The sequence below is a fragment of the Pichia kudriavzevii genome, chromosome 3, assembly GCF_003054445.1.
Source record: "Pichia kudriavzevii chromosome 3, complete sequence".
In the NCBI taxonomy this organism is placed as follows: domain Eukaryota; kingdom Fungi; phylum Ascomycota; class Pichiomycetes; order Pichiales; family Pichiaceae; genus Pichia; species Pichia kudriavzevii.
This window is the reverse complement of record NC_042508.1, coordinates 1,814,755-1,833,262: the sequence shown is the minus strand read 5'-3', so window position 1 is coordinate 1,833,262 and position 18,508 is coordinate 1,814,755. Positions and strand designations below refer to the sequence as shown.

Below are 18,508 nucleotides of genomic sequence, written 5' to 3'. Positions count from 1 at the left end.
ATATCTGACAACAAATAGTAAGCAGTTTTCCTCCAACACGACCATGTCGTCTGCTATACCGTATGATCCTGATGACTTTGATAACAATCCTTTTGCAGATGGTGATGTTGGTTCGTTGTCTTATCAAGCACAACAAGTTGAGGAAAGCAACTCTGAGCAACAACAAGATGATGCTGAAGCTGTAGCTGAAGCTGAAGATGACTCCCAAGAGAGTCACTCCGTTGGAAATACCAGCACTGCCTCTGTGGCGGCAATCCAACAGGAAGAAGGTACTATTTCACCATCCACTGGTGCCACTGATTCCGGCTTCAGTGATTTCCCAACCGAGTTAGATTTGAAGAAATATGTCCCTGAGAGGCTCAATAAAGATAGACAATTGGTTATTAAGATCCAAGAAATCGAAAGTAATGGCAACAATACACATAAAAATCCAATATTTAAATTCAATGCCAAGGTAGTTAAGCTAGGCGGTTACCGTAAACCGATTTACAAAAATGTTAGACGAACTTATAAAGAGGTGGAATCCCTGTACAAATTTTTGATGTACAACAACATTGAAGTTTTTGTACCTAGTTTACCCAAAATTCCCACGCTCTTCACACCAATGTCACCTGAATTTGTGAGCTCACTCACATTTACATTTCAGGATTGGTTCAATAGAATCTGTTCTAATCCAATACTGATGAAGAATAAAGAATTTGCCTTATTTTTCGAACAAAGTGATTTTGGTTATGTTCCATCGAAAACCAAGCCGTCAACAAATTCTGTCATAGCCACTGGGTTAAAGAGAAAAACTCTAAAACAATTTCAACCACCATATGATAGTTGTGAAGACTTGGCACGATATAGACCCATGATCAAAGAGGTCCATCTAAATTGCACAAAATTGTATGAGAAATTGGAGAAGTATATTAAGTACCAGAGGCAGGCTGGTTATTATGGCAACGAATTCTTAACACAATTGGGTGAACTGGCAAATATGGAATCTAATGAAGACATGTCAAAACTTTGGAAGCGTTTCTTTAGATTTACTTCAATGTTCAACGAATCTGACCTTATAAAAAACTTGAGCTTAACGGCCGAATTGTTGCGGTTTTTCGGCCAAGTAAGAGACGATACATATAATATTAAGGAAGCATTGACAAATAGACATTTATTGATGAGGGAATTGATAAATGCAGAAGAAGCTACAAAGAAGAAGCATTCAGCAATAACCAAGCTCAAAATGAAATCAACCATTGATCCAATCAGGGTTGATGAGGCTATAAGAAACTTGGAAATGTCGAGCAATTATCAGAAAGAGCTCAGGTACCAAGTTAAAAGAACTACCTATGAGATGTTAATTGAATCAAAGGAGTACTCGGACTATTTGGTTCTCAATTTCAAGAAGTTTTTCCATAGTCTGACTAAACAGCAAATTTTGCAGGAAAGAAAAAAGCTTAACCTTCTGATTAACAACAGGCTAATAAATCATTCAGAATCTTTAGGTAGATTAGGGAGGGAAAATTTACCTGACTCAGTAGTTCATCAGAAGCAACCTAGTGATCAAGATTCGTGGAATTCTTGGGCTAAAAAGTCATATTCTGATTCTTCCATGAGCGAGAGCTCTACAATGAAGGAGTCATTGAGTGAACAGTTATCAAGCATTGATGCCAAAAGTGCTGCTTCTCTATTAGCTGGTTCTAATTTCTAAATTGCTGCTATTATAATTAGTTTGTATATGTAAGCATAATACGGTTTTCATAATCAGCCTCAGTTGTTTTTTGGTCTGTTTATTCTACAAAGTTCAGTAGATGTGACATTTTGAAATGATTCTTTCAAGGCACCCATAGTGTATATGCATTGCCGGAATTACAAAGAACCGGACATAGACTGGCTTTATCTTGTATACGGTATCCACAAGTAAACATAAGTTAATCGTACATATTCTATGTATCTGAAGATCTTGTATAGACATAAGGAACACAGACACTGGGTTGGATGTTTTCTAGAAGAAGCTTAAGGGAAAACCAGCTATGCGGCAAATATTTTCTCAGAAAGAGGTATTTGACATGTCACGTCTAGACTGTAAATCTTGCTTTTAATTATTTTTCTCTCAATACAGATAGAGGAAAACTTTTTTATTGCTGAACAGAATTTGTCTTTTTGGTATATTAAACGATTGTTGCGGTTTTAACCAAAATGCTCTGCATCAACAAAGAATATGTTTGAATGTACGCTAGTAACGTGTCATCATGTTTTTGTGGGGCAATTGCGTGCTCATATATCATTGCGGAAATTACCTAACACAAAAGTGTCAAGCGGCTTCGTCTAATCACGTTAACTGCCTAATATAGAAAGGCAGTCGGATAATATTACATGAGTAGCTGAGTTCTTTACTTCCGTAGTCCCAAATCCTAAAGAGTGGGCTATATATATATACACACATATATATCTTGAGGAACAACGATAGCCTGGCTTTGCATTTTTTTCATGAATTTTTGTTGTAGTTATAGCTACCTCTCTTTAAATAATTACATACAATTCAATCTCTTGAATTATATCCATACAAATTTGTCATTACTTTTAAATCTGCCGGACAGCTTTGAAAGCCAGCGTATCCCGTTTTAAAGATTGGAAATTGGTTTTACTTAACTAGGAGAAAAATTCAAAGGAAATACATAACCGCAGCTTGCAATATTGGTTGTTCAAAATGAAGCTTAAAGTACTCCGCTATTCCAAGTCACAACACTCAAGAAATCGCCTATATTAGAAAAATTGGTGCTTGGTACAGCCGGTATTCGTTGTAGAGTATTTTCCTTCAAAATTAATTTATTAATTCAATGAATAACAGCTTGCCCTTTATAGGGCAATTCCATACAACGTTTAAAAGGCTCCAACAACATAATCAACGAGGGTAAAGCCAATTACTAAAAAAACATCCAAAGAAAAAGCTATTAGTGGGGAAACCCACCATTGAGCACTCTACTTTGGCTACAATTCACTAAAACAAAACATTTCTCTCATAAAGCTTCACAGACACCCCCAAAATATGTGATCCAGGGATCACCAACAAACAACGCTTTACATATGCACAGTATGAAAAAAATCCTTGAGCTCGAGTAACAAAATCTTTATGATTGCTTTGATACAAAAGAGTTAGCACCCCAATGCTGAGCCATTTTCTCGCGAGTGGGTTTCCATTTTTTTTCCAAGTGCATGAAATTACAGTTTTCCTATTTTCCGTTTATTCCTGAAGCAACTCGATGGTAGATCTTTACCCTAAACAATACAATTAACAGAACAATGTTTAACAAAACACCAGAAATTAACGTAAATATCAAAGATTTGAAAGTGACGTCACCATTTCGAAGAAAGAAAAGGGACACTGGTTCCGAAAGTCCAAATGCAAGTTTTGTATCCTCTGAGTTTCAAATGGATGCATCACCATCCTTTTTAGAACCCTCTAGCATCCCGCTCAACAAGATCAATCCCTTGAAAACCATCAAAAAAATAACTGGAAAAAAATCGGATGAAGTCGACACTAGGGATTTACATCCGGCATCTCCTAATCTCAATTTTGGGAGTGATTCCCAAAAAATGCCGTCGTATTCAAGATCTGGGCTGAAACCCTCCAACTTTTCATCTGTTTTCAAGTCAACAGAAAACTTATCAGCTGGGTTAGAGGATATGCCCTTCGGGATCTATGAGCTACAAAAATACGGTATTGTAGGTAATATCCACACACTGGCGTTTGACCCGTTACAATCATTGATGGCGGTGATTACGGAGTTTAACCAAGTGTATATCTTCGGTCAGTCTAGAGTACAAGTGACATTCCCGTTGGAATCCATCTCGCCTATCAGGTCTCTGAGGTTTATAAAGGGAATATATCTGATAGCTGTTGATTCAACAAGTACCATTTATGTTATCTCCTTGCTAAGAAAAAAGGTGATCCATAAGTGTATTGCTAAAGTACCCATCACAGCATTTGCATGTGATTATTCTTTAGAATTTGTTTATGTGGGATTAAAAAATGGTATGGTCAGAGCCTTCAATATTGAATCGGGCATGGATACAGTCCTAAGTTTACGGGAGCAGCAGACAACAGTTTTCAGAGGTGAGCCTAATGTTGAAGTTACAGCGCTGAACATCCACCCCAGAGACATTGGTACTTTACTTATATCATACCCAAAAGCTACTGTGATTTATAACCTGGTTGACAACACTATCCTCAATACTTTAGTATATAAGATCCCGGAAACTGCCCCAGGTGGGGAAAATTCCATGTACGAATACACAAAAGATGGTTTTTATTATCCAAAGACAATCCATAATTTGTGGCATCCAAATGGTTTGCATTGTCTTACTGTCTACAGTGATAATTCTATTGTGTTTTGGGATGCAAAAACGGGTCAAAAAATTCTAGCCAGGACTTTATTTGATGTCGAAGTTGATGAGCCAACAGGTAAACACCAAAAAATCAGTAAAAATAGGATGACAAAAATTAAAACCATAAGGTGGATTGCAGATAAAGACCCAGAGAAAACTTCCTTGCTGATATTGGGGGGTGATGGATATCCAGCAGATGGTTATCATCAATTAGTTAGGATGGATTTTGGGAAAATGCTATCTTATTCAATTACTTCTTACAAGCAGATGGCACAATACTATGCGCAACCTAAAGAACAGAGGATTTTTGCATTGCATTCAAAGGCGGATATTCTTAATTTTATACCATTAGGTGAAGCATCACCTTACTTTGATGGGTGTCATGGCGTAGGCCTTGTTGCTGTTATCATGGGTGATGGATCTTTAAAGTTTCTGAGTTATCCTCAGGGCCAAATGTCCCTTCATGCCAAATATTTCCCTTCTAGTATCTCCTGGTTAAACCCTAAAATCACATGCTCGTCCTCTTCCTATGTTGACCGCCGTCTTTTGAACACCATAACTGTTATCAAAAATCCAAACGAGATGCCTGAATCGATTCTCAAAGGTGGTATTCCATGTCGCCCGAAATTCAAGGCAGACGTAGGCTCGTTGATTATCACAGGACATGAGAATGGGTTTATTCGATTATGGGACTCGTCAGAAGGGCAGTTGGATAGCAGTAGAATATTTGAAATAGATATTGCTGAAATTTTACAGAAAGATGATGATGGTGTCACAGTAGAGAATGTTTCATTTGCACCTGAAGCCTTGGAAATTGCATGTTGCCTGAGAAATGGGGATGTATTGTTATTTGCCTACCAGGTAAACAAAAAATATCAACCCAAGAGTGATAGTCTGGCTTTGGGAGCGAATAGTTTGAAATTGGCAGATAGTGGCAGAGCCTTGATAGACATCTCTGATCGTACGTCAACGGCAGTCAAAAGAGGCTTTCTACCTAAGTTGCTTATAAAACCATTACAGAATGGCTCCGTTACTGCAATTTGTGCCTCGAATTTGGGTCTTGTTGCAATAGGCTATGAATCCGGCAGATTCCTAGTAATCGATAGACATTCCGGCACTGTCGTTCATAATGAAATTATGAAGGATGATGGGTTAGGTATACCGATGAGGGTGACTTGTATTACTTTTGGATATGGTCTGCATAGTGGTTCGGTAGACACCGCTAGAATCTTAATGTACGTTGGAACATCAATAGGAAGATTGCTAACTTATGAGGTCAGTGGGCTACCTGGTACTTTTAGGACTAAGTATATTGAGAAAATTGACTCTAACGATGAAGCAATTGATTCGATTATTGTTGTCAACTCGCAAACAGGAAGACCAACGATTGTAACTATTGAACATACAAAGAGAAGCTTCAGTAATGAAAAATCATTTCCTTATGTTATTACCGCATCCAAGTCGGATATTAGAGTAGTGAAGAATAATTCTAAAATTGCACACAAGTCATATGGAAAAGGTAATGTCTCCAAAATCGGGATAACTGGTGCCAAAGCTCCAAGAATGAATTCCGTTGCATTCTGCTTAGTGGTAATATTGGGTGGTTCTAAGATTTTGTTATGCCTAACAATCCCGTCATTGATGGAGATTTCTAATTTGAGGATTCCATATAGAATGGATCCAGTTTATGCACGTGAGAGTTATGTCTTGCCATTAGGAGATGTATTCTTGAGGATCAATCAAACCGAGGCTGCCCTGACCAATATTATGAAGTTAAGAAAACCTGTGATGTCACTAGAAACTAAACAGTCAGACGATACCTTATTCTTAAAGAATATCACCGTTCCCTGGAGACCTGAAGTGAATCCAATGCTAAAAAGTACACCCTCGGTTACGTATTCCCAGCTGTATACTTTACTGACAAACAAGGAGAAGCCTACTCGAATTGGAAGTGAGGAGGGAGAGTTGTCTTGGGAGGTTTCATGCTATAATCCTGCCAATTATACATACATTACTACGGCAAAACCAATTTATTATAATCCGAATGCGTTACATCAGGATGCCCTTCTAATGGAAACACCTAAGAGAAATACATTGAAAAAGAGGGACAATAAAGATGGTGGCTGGCTGAACAGTGTATCGAAGAAATTCTCATCAAGTCTAGAGAATGCACAAGATAATTTCGACGCATATGTTGGTGATCTGAACGATGGTTTTGATCAAATGGTATCTGATGCTAAGAACGATGCGATTAAAGGAATTATAGGTAGTAAATTTGGCTAATCAGCAGTATATATTTTTTTTTCCAACTTTGTAACGTTATAATGATATTATAAGACTAATCTGGTTGAAAGAAGCTATTGCAGTTTTTTCAAGTCAGATACTATGGCCTGCATGGTTCAATCATGAGTCCGTATGTTTTAGTGGTGAGGGTGAGCACACGAAAATCAACAAATTTACAAATGCGTTTTCTCCTCCTCACAGAAACACTGATTGTTTATTGGTATCACATAAATAGGCAGAAATATAAATAGATAGTTTCATCTGCATTTTCTTATACATCAACATCTTGTTATGTTTGGGCTTGGAACGCTGTTTTACGGTATGTATATCTGGTCATATATTGCCAGGTGTATTGATGAATACAAATATACTAACGATTACTTATTTTTGACTTGATCAAGCGGTTTTGTTTTTTGTTAATGGTATTGCTGTCTTGAGCGAGGATAGATTCCTTGCACGTATAGGGTGGTCCTCAAAGAACACGATTCATGGAAATACACAGGGAATGGGTACACAATATGGATATGGTGATTATAATATGCAGGGAAATACGAATATGGAGAATGGTGATGGGATTAAATCGAGATTGATTAATTTGATTAGTGCAACACGTACGCTATTGCGTATCCCTCTAATCATTGTTAATGTTTTGGTGATTCTATACGAGCTGGTTTTGGGTTAGATTTAGTGTTTATCGTGTTAGTGCCTGTATATCGCTTCCAAAATAAGAAGAAAAAACAAAAAAACAAAAAATTATATTTCTTCGACTATACATGAAACAGAAAAAAATAGTTTACTTTTACTAAAACTTATATATAGCTATAAGTCTGTCAATGATTTAGCTCCTTTTCTTTTAACTTAAGTGATATGAAATTTCCTAAAATTCCCGGATCTTTAGCCTCCCAATCGATTAACCCGTCAACTGTTAATTTATCACCGATGATAAATTTCTCTGGATTTCTCCTCATTTTAAAAAATTTGATGATCGTGTCGTATATTAGAATGTATTGTCTCAAAGTTTGAACCATAAATATCCTCTGCGATCTAAAAACAGATGTAATCTCATATACCAAATCTTTTGATGATGATGGTGACGAAAGGTCGCCGCTATGGGACAAAAGATCAATACACGTATCAATAACACAAAATGCTCCTGTTCTACCACAGCCGGCACTGCAATGAACAACAACTGGCTTTGAAGACAAGTCAGTTTCGTGCAGAACGTATTTCTTCAGACCAATTAGACTCAAAATATCTTCCTCGGATATGACGATACCAAAGTCAGGCCAACTCATCATGTGTACTTGTAGAATATGTTTGACTGGCATATCGTCAGACCGGATGGAAATTAGACGAGCACTACAGGATGCTTTATTTCCACAAGTTATATTCAAATCTTGAATTTCTTCGACTAACCCAACAGTCATCTTTGTACCATTTGAATAAAAAATGCCGGAATTCCAAAAAGGTGCACATTTTTCAACTAGATTCTCGTGTTGTGGTGTTAATGAGAAAATAATTGGGGTATCGTTGTCGTAAACAACTTTCCAGAAATCACCGATGGTTTCTTTTAAAGGACCTTGGGTTGCAATGTAATTCAACTTTGAGCTAGGGTATTTGATATAAGAAGCATTGATGTAATTTAATAGAATGTCATTCGAATCATTGTTCAATTTCACTCTTGCATGTTCATAAAGGAAGATGTCTTTATATCTATTCTTCCTTCCCAGTTCGATTCCTGAGGAGATTAACGGGCCGTTATATGAAGGGTTGCTATTATTTTCATCAATGGACCTATTGAAAGCCTGGTTTAATCTATTCCGTTCCTCCAGTTGTAAATGGTTAAATTTGTCTGTTAGGATAGACGACCCTAGATCATTACCAAATACGTTGGTTAGCCAAACAGGCAATTTCGAAAATTCGTTTGGAGTTAAGACAGAAGTCAAATGAATTGACAAATCTGTATTTGACGTAAGAACTTCATCATAGTTTCTGGTTTTAAATACAGGCTTATTCACAGAATCAGGTAAAATGAATCTAGACAATGCGGTTGGAGATGATTTATTTGAAGTGGCAGCGTTTGAGTTTTTTGAAACATTTGCAATAGCCGGTGAAATCAAAGAATGAGGAGATAAGTAGTTGGAATTGGATGAAAAAGTGCTTGATGAAAAAGAGGTTGAACTGTTGTCATTTTCGGAGGGTAAGGTTAGTCTATCATCAACAGCACTCTCGCGTGATATCATAGAAGTGCTTGAATTGTTTGGATTGTCAGGGAGGTTTAATTTGTCATTGTGGTTGTTACTGTTTTCCTTGTCATAATTGTATTTTTCATTGAATTTATTGAAGCCACCTTCTAATATATAAAATGAGGAATTCCAATTTGAATCTTGTAAAAATTTACTTACAAGGAAGAAAACCTGAGAAGAGATACTATCTCTAGAAGCATTGAAATTGTCATAGAATAAAACATCTGGTAAATCATTCGGGTTCCTGAGAGCATAACGAGAAAATACGTTTTTTTCCTTACTAGTTAAAGTTTGAATACATTTTTGTAAAGTGAATGTTGGCCTTTTCAAAAGAGTTGAAGGTAAGCAGATGTTAATTGAGTGGGACATATGAGCCTGGCAAAAATCGTGGAACGGACGTACATCGATAATTAATAGGTTTGATAAATTATCATCTCCAACTGAATTCAATTTATTTAATATTAATAACTGTGCATCTTCTAATTTAAGAAGATGCACTTTATCGGGTAATTTCAAGCTATTTCTCTTAGCTCTTGTGGATGTTCTCAGTGGTAAAGAGTCAGAGCTAAGGTTCGAGGTAGTAGTATTGCTGCTACTATTGGGGAGAAGCGGTTTACTTGTTAACGAAAAATTAAATTCTGCAGACTTTGGAGTGGAAGTTGGGGTATCATTTGATATTATTGAGGTTTGTTCATTATTTGGAGAGGTGAAAGGGAAATGATGGTTGAAATCCAATGGGGCTGATGCCAACGGTTTTGAGTGATTGTTAATACCGCCACTAGGTGTGATGGCAAGATTGATGTTGCTGCGGATATCGTTGCCGTTGCTGTTTTTGCAATTGCTGCGGATATCGTCGATGTTGTCGATGTTGCCGTAGTCGTTATTGTTGTTTTTATTATTACTATTGTTGGTGTTATTGGTCAATGGAAATTCATTAAAATCTTCTTCGGTTAAATCATTCAATTGATTGATTGATTTTTTCTCCAACTTCTTCAAGGGCAATTTCAAACTAAAACTATCACTTTTAGTAGTACGATGACCTAGACCATGAAGTTTAGATCTATTGAACATACCTCTATTGATGGAGGAAGAGGAGGACGCAGAAGAAGAACATTGTGGAGTGCTTTCTCTCCTGGAAAGGAGATCGTTATCTGAGTCAAGAGACAGCTTATTAAAATTCGAGTTGATTAGATTCAAACTTGAAGGGCGTCCACGCCGATACTGATGTTGATAATCATGTTCATCACCAACTATTCCTTCTTCTACTTCTTCTTTTTCTTCCCCAACTTCTTCCCCAACTTCTTCTTCAGCTTCATCTCCCGGTACTTGTCCATTATCTTGTTGGTTTTCCTGCACATGTTCTTGGGGGTCTTCAAGTGCATCTTCTTCGTTTATTTTCATTGGAACCAAAGTCTTTGAATCAACAGTGTCATTATCGTTTAAGTGACAAGAGTTTAACGTTGTTTCGGATGATACTGAGCTTACCCTTGAGGGGAGAGAGAGTTCATTCACTAAAGTTGCGTTTGAGTTGAAGGGAGAATTTTCGGTGCCTCTTCTGTGGTTTTTCGTATGACTCGTTGAGAAATAGCCTTCATCCATATTAGCAGATTCTGAGACGGGAGTAGGAATAGGGACCGTTTGATTCAGAAAGATCTTTGCAGAGTAGTTAGTATTTCTGATCTTAAGGTGATGGTCGTGGCCACTGGGTCTGGTTGTACTATTTCTCTTGTCGTTGTTTGTCCTATAGGAGAAATACAATTGAGACTGTGAGGAAAGGGGGTCACCATTAAGAGAGGGATCCATTCCGATGTGTTTATGCGGTGTCTATTATTAGCAGCAGGAGCACTTAGACTAGTAACAACGCAATATGTATAAGTATAAAAGAGAGATTCTATGTGCCAGCCGTGCAAATAAGGAAAGGGATGTATCTATTAATCAATCTCTCTATATATCCATCAATGTAATTAGCGGTAATTCTCTTAGAATAGAAATGTTATCAGGCAAAGAAACCGAATTAATTAGTACTGCAAATCTCTAGTCTAGACACTCGCGTTTACTAGGACTACAGGAACTGAGTTTAGAAGAATTCCAGCATTCTACATATAAATATAAATATAAACAAGAGAGAAAAAAAAAACAAGTTTAGAAAAAAAAAAAAAAAGAAAAAAAAGCTTAAAAAAAATATCAGTTTTCACAACCCTCTCAAATGGAATATCAAGTTCGACGTTAATATAGTTTGCCAATATATTAAGATATTGATATGTATTAAATGGTACAAAAATTTATGTTATTAGTACTATACGACAAAGGTAGTGTAGGAAGTTGAACGAGAGTCTACAATGAACACGAAAAAGAACGAAAAAAAAAAGAAAAGAGACGCCTAAAACCGAAACAGACGACGTCACCACTTTTTTTTTTTTACTTCCCCCCCCCCCCCCCCGTTCGAACTCGTCGCCGGTCGAGACCGCGGTCCTACAGCCGCGTGTCAGCTGGCAATTTCTTGGCGCAGGTTTAACGCGTATGAAACACTACAGGTCAATGCTGAGCCTTATTTTTTCATGTGTGTGTGTGTGTGTTTGTGTTTGTGTGTATGTGTTTGTGCTATTTTGGTCTTCTTCAACAAAAGGGGCAATTCGATAAACAGAGGAAAAATGGTATTTCACTTTCCTTTCACCTCCTCCAACTTTGCTGATTCTTCGTGTTTGTTGTTGCTACCTCTCAAATAGGTACGTCCACTTACTTGTAAAGTATTGCTATATAGTGTTATCGTAGTATATAACAATTTAAATGACACGCCTCTAATATAAAACTGCATCAACCAACTTGGCACACTAGACGAACCGGCCATTGACTGTCTCCGTAGAAACCCCCGTCACACTAGCACTTACACTTGGACGTCGATCTAACAATGGACTATCTCCGTTGCTTCCCTCTATAGTGTCGTCCACTTCCTCTTCTTCGTCTTCTTCGTCTTCGTCCTCGTCACTCGCCTCGTAGATGTAATCGGAATCACTCTCATCGTCCTCGTCGTCCTTGTCATAACACTCTTGGCCGTCTTTCAATAATTCACTCTCACGAACCAACCTCTCTTGTATATTCTCCCTGCCATCATTAACACGTTTCTCTTCCGCAATCGCTGTTTGAGCTTCCTCGTCAGGGTTCGCTTCCCGGGCTTCTTCTCCACCCTTCTCCCGACGTGGAGATGACAATGGCGATCTAAGGAATATGCTGAACCGACTACCGATACTTCTCACATCTTCTCCATCTCCATCTCTCTCCTGATTCTCACCAACAACGTGGGACTGTGTCTCGACTTTACTCTCCTCATTCGTCTCCTTATCGTTGCCTTTGTTATTATCAGACCCATAAATATAATCTCCATCGCTTTCACTGTCACTTATTAAAGAGAGATCAATGTCCGGGCTTCTCCAATAGTTAAAATCCGTATATCGATTCTTAGCATTCCCCAAACTCATGTTCTTACCACAAACTCCTCCAACTCCTGAAAGCTTAGAGTCCGCACTTGGTGAATGGGCCGATTCATTCGCCAATTCAACGGGTGGGAAAAACTGGTCAACCAACTCAACAATAGAAACATAGCTGCTCTTATATCCAGCCATCTCTAACAACTCCATTTTAACATCTCCATCGGGATTGATGGTAAATATCCTCGACGAGGGGACCCCTACACTACGGTAACTGATCGCATCGGTAATTCTATTTCCAAATCCAGCATAGAATGGCGTATTACTCTCATCGACAACAGTATTTAGTTGATTCGCCTCCTCTCTTGATATATTCTCTAGCTGTGGATTCGTGTTAGTATTTATATCGGTAAATTCATCACTACCTAGGTCACTCGCTACTTCGTTCCCTTCACTGTTCTTCGCCTCCTCCTCAAAATCATATAGCAATTGATGTTTTTCGTGATCTAATGGATTAATTTTATCAGGATAATACAAGGTCCGTATATCATTCAAGCACGCCATCTTGAAAACTTCCGGCTTCTTTAAAACTATCTCCCTCCTCAATGCCGCTATAGTCCTATCCGGCGATAGAATAACAGGCCCCGAAGGTAGCTTATATCCACCTTGCTCAACCCCCTGTAGATATGATCTGGTAGTATCTGCCAACCCCACGCTTCTCGCTGTTAGATACATTATATTATATCCATTGAATTCAATATCATCAAATAATTTTGCAACTCCATCATGAGTCCAGTCACGACCAAGCATGGTTAAAACATGGCCTAAAGCATCTGATTTCGTGATAGTTCCATCAATATCAGATATCACTATAGGTGTACTTCGTTTCCATAGAAACAATTTACATGTCACAACAGATTTTCCGTTGTTGACACTGTACGTAATATCATTTTCTCCATAATTCAATGATAAGAACTTTAACTGCTCCGGAGTTAACCTTAAAGTTTTAAAATGAACATTGTGCTTATTCATGTCCTCGTTATTGCCCTTGTCCCCTTCCTTGGTAGTTGCTTCTGTTGAACTTTCTACTTTTGGTACTGTGCTTAGCCCGTCAATTGAAGATCGAGGCTGCGGTGGTGGTACGCTGATCTTATTTTCGGTACTCATGGATGTAATATCATGTGCAATGGCACGATTGCTTCCATTCTCATCTTGGTTACTAGGCATCGATGATGGTAACAAGGCAGTCGAAGCTGCAGGTGTTGTGGAATCAACTGAAGTTGGTGATGTTGCTGATGCTGATGAGGTTGCTGAAGTTGGCGATGCTACAGAAGTTGTAGAGTTTGGAGAATTCGATGAGCCGTAAACGGAGGATTCTGAATTCAAAATCCTGATGTTACCTTCCATATCGGTGTTCATCATGGCATCAACATCGACATTTTCACCAAACTCCTCCTCGAGTAATTGTTTGACCAACACATCGGTGTCGTGTACATCCTGCTTATCACTCTTGTAGCCATGCATATCCAAAAAGATGTCACCGTTTGCTTCGACTCTAGAAGGTATGTTTAACTTCGTAGTAATACTTCTGGCCCTCTCTATTGGTGACATGCTTCCCATTCTCGTTGACTGGATAGATGAGCTAATACTAACACTATCGTGATTCTCAGCTTTGCCCCCCTGTGGTGTCAACAAATTGGAATCCGCTAGACCTTCTCCTATATCCAAGTATTCCAAATCCTCCCCATTCGTTGGATTTGGTTTTAGTCTTGGTGATTCGCCCGGTGAGCTTACAGCACTGACAACCGGAGATGTTTGAAGATACTCGGGAACATAACCGTCTGTTTCAAACACAAAGAAGGCTTCACCTTCATCGTTTAACTTCATTGGGATATCAGTGACTTCTCCATTGACTATAAAGTCCACTTTTTTCTGTGACGGCCTAAAAAGTTGGAATTTACCGAATCTGACATGAAATGGTGAACAGTGCCTTTCACCATCTTCATTCTCAACAACAATCACGTCAATCGCTCCGGATAACGTTGCAGGGTTAATCGAGTTCCATGTTTTCGACACCGATCCAATGGCCCTTCCAAATATTGCATCTTGAGTCAATTGTCTCCTCAATAATAGAAATATTCAAAATACTCTTTGTGCTGTTATAATAGAAATCAATTGACACTTAAATTTTGCAGGTCTTTCTCGTTAAATGACATACGAATTTTTCTCCGCATACATGCGTACATCCCTCGTTTATAATTAGACGGAGTTCAACCCTTCCTCGATTTCAACCTGCTTTCTTCCATCCACGTGCAACTTGCCCTCAACTAATGGTTTAATGGAGCATACATTAGATATTGGGGGGCATCGGAGTAGGAACCTGAGCATTCTGCAGTAGGGATCGTAGTTTTTCTTAGGTAACAGGTCAAACCGTTAGGCCAATATGGAGAGAAGCTTTAATTTATTGTCAGCTGCTTCAAGCGATTTTACAGGAGTAAAATAAAAGGTGTAACTTCCTAGTTAAATGGAAGGTTTACTTCTTCTACTTTTTTTTTCTAGATGAAGGCTTCTTAAAATTTACTATCTAGATTGGATGCCTTAATATCAAAAAAGTTTTCTTGTAGATTAAAATACCAGAAAAAACAAACGCTTTATACTTTGTTTATGATTGACCAGCCATTTTGCTAACTCCTAATTATTCGGGCCATAGTGTTCTCTACTATGGTAAGGCCATTAATTAGAATAGATAGAGAATATTACAACAAAAACATCAAATTGAGACAATGTAAAAGCTTGATTTCTACTCCTTGTCTTGGCTTCCCTTGATAGGCATACCGGCGTTGTAATACTTGATTTTTTGAAATTTGATTTAGATATATTCGTTTATGAGTTATATCAATTATATCTGGTATTCACCAATTCCGTTTTTTTAAAAAGCTATAGGTTAATAAAAAGTCTCTTGGAAAGAGTGGAATCATTGTGGTAAATATATACCCTTCTATAATCTCTTTTTTTTTGGTCTTTTCAATCAGTAAAATCCTAGGTGCCCTTTAGAATTGAAATATAGATGTAATATATCAAAGGATCCACTGGTATTTAGAGTACTCTAAAAATGGTAGATTATTCATATCGGTTTCTCCAAAAAAAAAGTTGTCCACATTACGACATCTTCCTGTGTTGTAGTTGTTTACCTTACGAGGCGCTAAAATAGCCTTGGAATCTCAACTATAAATTAAAGGTTTAAATTAGGAGGGGGGAATATACAGGTTATAAATTAGTGTTGAATTAAAATTATGTCAATTAGTCCAATTCGACATCTTCATCATACATGTCATCATCAACATCTGCATCATCTGTCCAATCTTCAACGGCATCAACATCCATGCCACTAGTAGCTTCATGGTTTGGTAAAACCCTCAAACCCTTTGCGTCAACAGTGACATTGACATCTTCCTTATCTTCGACTTGTCCGTTCAAAATCATGACAGCCAATGGGTTCAAGATACCATTTTGGATCAACCTATTCAAAGGTCTTGCACCCAAATCAGCGGAATAACCATTCTTACACAAGTATTCCATAGCAGAATCATCAAGTCTCAAATTGAGATGTCTACCATTCTCTTCGAAACGTTTCTCAATCTCCTGTAATCTGATTTTGATGATCTTGGCAATTGCATGTCTCGATAATCTGTTGAAGACAACTGTTGCAGAAATTCTGTTGAGGAACTCAGGACGGAAGTGTCCACGAACAACAGACATAACCTGTTCCTTTATCTCAGGAGTGATCTTTGTCACCTTAGAGTTGTTAATAAAGTTAGCACCTAAATTGGATGTCATAATGATGATTGCATTTGAACAGTTAACTAGAGTACCATTAGCAGCTGTAATTCTACCATCGTCTAACAATTGCAATAAAATATTCAAAACCTCGGGTGCAGCCTTCTCAACCTCATCAAATAAGATAACTGAATAAGGCTTTCTTAGTAATTGGTTGGTTAACATACCACCTTCTTCGTAACCAATATAACCAGCAGTTGTACCAATCAACTTGGAGACAGAGTGCTTCTCCATCAATTCCGAACAATCGATTCTGATCATTGCCCGCTCATCGGCAAACAAGAAACCAGCCAACTTCTTAGCCAATTCCGTTTTACCGGAACCAGACAAACCAAGGAAAAGGAATGATGCAGGTTGATTTGGATTTGCCAAGCCCGATCTGGACAATCTGATAGCATTAGAGACTGCCTTGACAGCTTCACCTTGACCAACAACAGCGTTTGATAGTTCTCTCTCCATGTTGATCAACTTGGCATTTTCAGCTTGTGTCAACTTCGAAACAGGAATACCAGTCAACCTAGCTGCAGTTTCTGCAACTTGGTCAGGACCAACAACATTCTTGACGAGATATTCGGCAGACTGTTCCTCCTTTTCAACTTCCTCTTCCAACTTTAGAATTCTAGCCTTGATATCAGGAATTGCAAACATTCTAATATCTGCAACTGTTGCAGTATCATGTCTTCTTTCAGCATCTTGGGCCTTGATTTCCAATTCGTCCAATTTCCTCTTAGCAGCAGTGAGTTCTTCATGACCTTGTCTTTCTTGTTGGAATTGTTCTCTCAAAGGTTGCAATTCTTCTTCCAATTCTTGCTTCTTCTTATAAGCTTGCTTTAATCTATCCTTGGTAGTTGCATCAGCATCCTTATCTCTCTCCAATGCATTGATTTCAACCTCCAGCAAATCAAGTTGCCTTTCCTTTGAATCCAATTCTTCAGGTTTGGAGTCTCTAGCAACTGCAACACCAGCAGCAGTTTCATCAATCAAATCAACTGCAGAATCTGGCATTTTTCTGTAGGTTAAATATCTTGAAGCCAATTGAGCAGCAGTCACCAATGCAGAGTCCAAAATTCTAACACCATGATGAATTTCATATCTTGGCTGCAAACCTCTCAAGATTGCAACAGTCTCTCTAACGGATGGTTCCTTAACATCAATCCTTTGGAAACGTCTCTCAAACGCACCATCCTTTTCAATGTATTTTCTATATTCGGTTATAGTTGTTGCACCAATACAATGGAAATGACCTCTTGCTAGGGCAGGCTTCAAAAGGTTAGCAGCATCAGATTTACCATCACCCATCAACATGTGAATCTCATCAATAAAGAGGATAATCATAGTTTTCGATTTCTCAATGTCATTCAAGACACCCTTGATTCTTTCCTCAAATTCACCTTGGTATTTGGCGCCTGCCTTTAAAGCACCTAAATCCAAAGCTACCAATTTACAACCTTGTAAGACCGTTGGCACATCATTATCAACAATTCTTTGGGCAACACCTTCAACAATGGAGGTCTTACCAACACCAGGATCACCAATCAAACAAGGGTTGGACTTGGCCCTTCTAGCCAAGACTCTGATTGTTCTTCTAATTTCTTCCTCTCTTCCAATAACAGGATCAATCTTACCCTGCAAAGCCTGCTCGGTCAAATCAATTGCATATTTGGACAAAAATTCATATTCTTCAGACGAATCTGCCTGCCTAGAATCGATCCTTTGATTACCTCTTAAATTCAAAATTTGTTGTTTCAAAGTATCCACCTTGATATTCAATCCTTGGAATAAAGACTTGATTGACGAGTCGTCCAATAGAGCAGATAGAATGTGGTCTTGACCAATATAGGAATCCTTCTGAACCTTCTTTATCTTATCAGCCTGCGTGATTATATTCGCCGCAGACGCAGACATGCCTGGCTCCATATTAGAACCCTGTGTTGAAGGTAACTTTAAGAGTTGCTGGTTGATTGCCCTCTTGACAGGCTCCCACTCATACCTCGAGCCTTCAATGATGGTCTTCAAATAAATCGGCTGAGACTCATTTTCCGGAATCATTGAGGCAAGAAAGTGAATTGGAACTAATTGGGCATTGGAGTTTTGCTGACATAGTTTTTGTGCATTAGTGACAATTTCTAATGCTCTGTCTGTGAATTGTGTGGAATCCATATTGACAATAGTTGCGGTAATATACCTTTTTCTTTTCTTTTGTTTTGTTTTCTTTTTGTTTTTAGAATTAGTTTCTTGGTATTAGTTTAATAAAGCGTAATAAACTAAACTTGTATGTGCGTATGTGTCTTGCTAAATAGAGTTATCTATATATCACTTGGTAAAGCAAATAGACCTTGTAAACAA

At 38.1% G+C, this 18,508-nt stretch overlaps 6 protein-coding genes across 6 annotated transcripts; 3 read left to right on the top strand and 3 right to left on the bottom strand.

Moving 5' to 3' along the window:
• Window positions 1–43: 43 nt before the first annotated feature.
• Window positions 44–1,693, top strand: C5L36_0C08410 (uncharacterized protein; the record flags this gene model as incomplete). The annotated part of the gene is made up of 1 exon (XM_029466545.1): window positions 44–1,693. The coding sequence occupies one exon, from the start codon at window positions 44–46 to the stop codon at window positions 1,691–1,693; it is 1,650 nt and encodes a 549-aa protein (XP_029322405.1).
• Window positions 1,694–3,285: 1,592 nt separating this feature from the next.
• Window positions 3,286–6,654, top strand: C5L36_0C08400 (uncharacterized protein; the record flags this gene model as incomplete). Its single annotated transcript, XM_029466544.1, has 1 exon — window positions 3,286–6,654. One exon carries the CDS (start codon window positions 3,286–3,288, stop codon window positions 6,652–6,654), a length of 3,369 nt encoding a protein of 1,122 aa, XP_029322404.1.
• A 291-nt stretch (window positions 6,655–6,945) lies between these two features.
• On the top strand, window positions 6,946–7,336 carry C5L36_0C08390 (uncharacterized protein; the record flags this gene model as incomplete). The annotated part of the gene is made up of 2 exons (XM_029466543.1): window positions 6,946–6,973; window positions 7,056–7,336. 2 exons carry the CDS (start codon window positions 6,946–6,948, stop codon window positions 7,334–7,336), a joined length of 309 nt encoding a protein of 102 aa, XP_029322403.1.
• A 148-nt stretch (window positions 7,337–7,484) lies between these two features.
• Window positions 7,485–10,703, bottom strand: C5L36_0C08380 (uncharacterized protein; the record flags this gene model as incomplete). Its single annotated transcript, XM_029466542.1, has 1 exon — window positions 7,485–10,703. The coding sequence occupies one exon, from the start codon at window positions 10,701–10,703 to the stop codon at window positions 7,485–7,487; it is 3,219 nt and encodes a 1,072-aa protein (XP_029322402.1).
• Window positions 10,704–11,731: 1,028 nt separating this feature from the next.
• C5L36_0C08370 (uncharacterized protein) lies at window positions 11,732–14,212 on the bottom strand (the record flags this gene model as incomplete). The annotated part of the gene is made up of 1 exon (XM_029466541.1): window positions 11,732–14,212. The coding sequence occupies one exon, from the start codon at window positions 14,210–14,212 to the stop codon at window positions 11,732–11,734; it is 2,481 nt and encodes an 826-aa protein (XP_029322401.1).
• A 1,413-nt stretch (window positions 14,213–15,625) lies between these two features.
• On the bottom strand, window positions 15,626–18,322 carry C5L36_0C08360 (uncharacterized protein; the record flags this gene model as incomplete). Its single annotated transcript, XM_029466540.1, has 1 exon — window positions 15,626–18,322. The coding sequence occupies one exon, from the start codon at window positions 18,320–18,322 to the stop codon at window positions 15,626–15,628; it is 2,697 nt and encodes an 898-aa protein (XP_029322400.1).
• Between the last annotated feature and the right edge of the window lie 186 nt (window positions 18,323–18,508).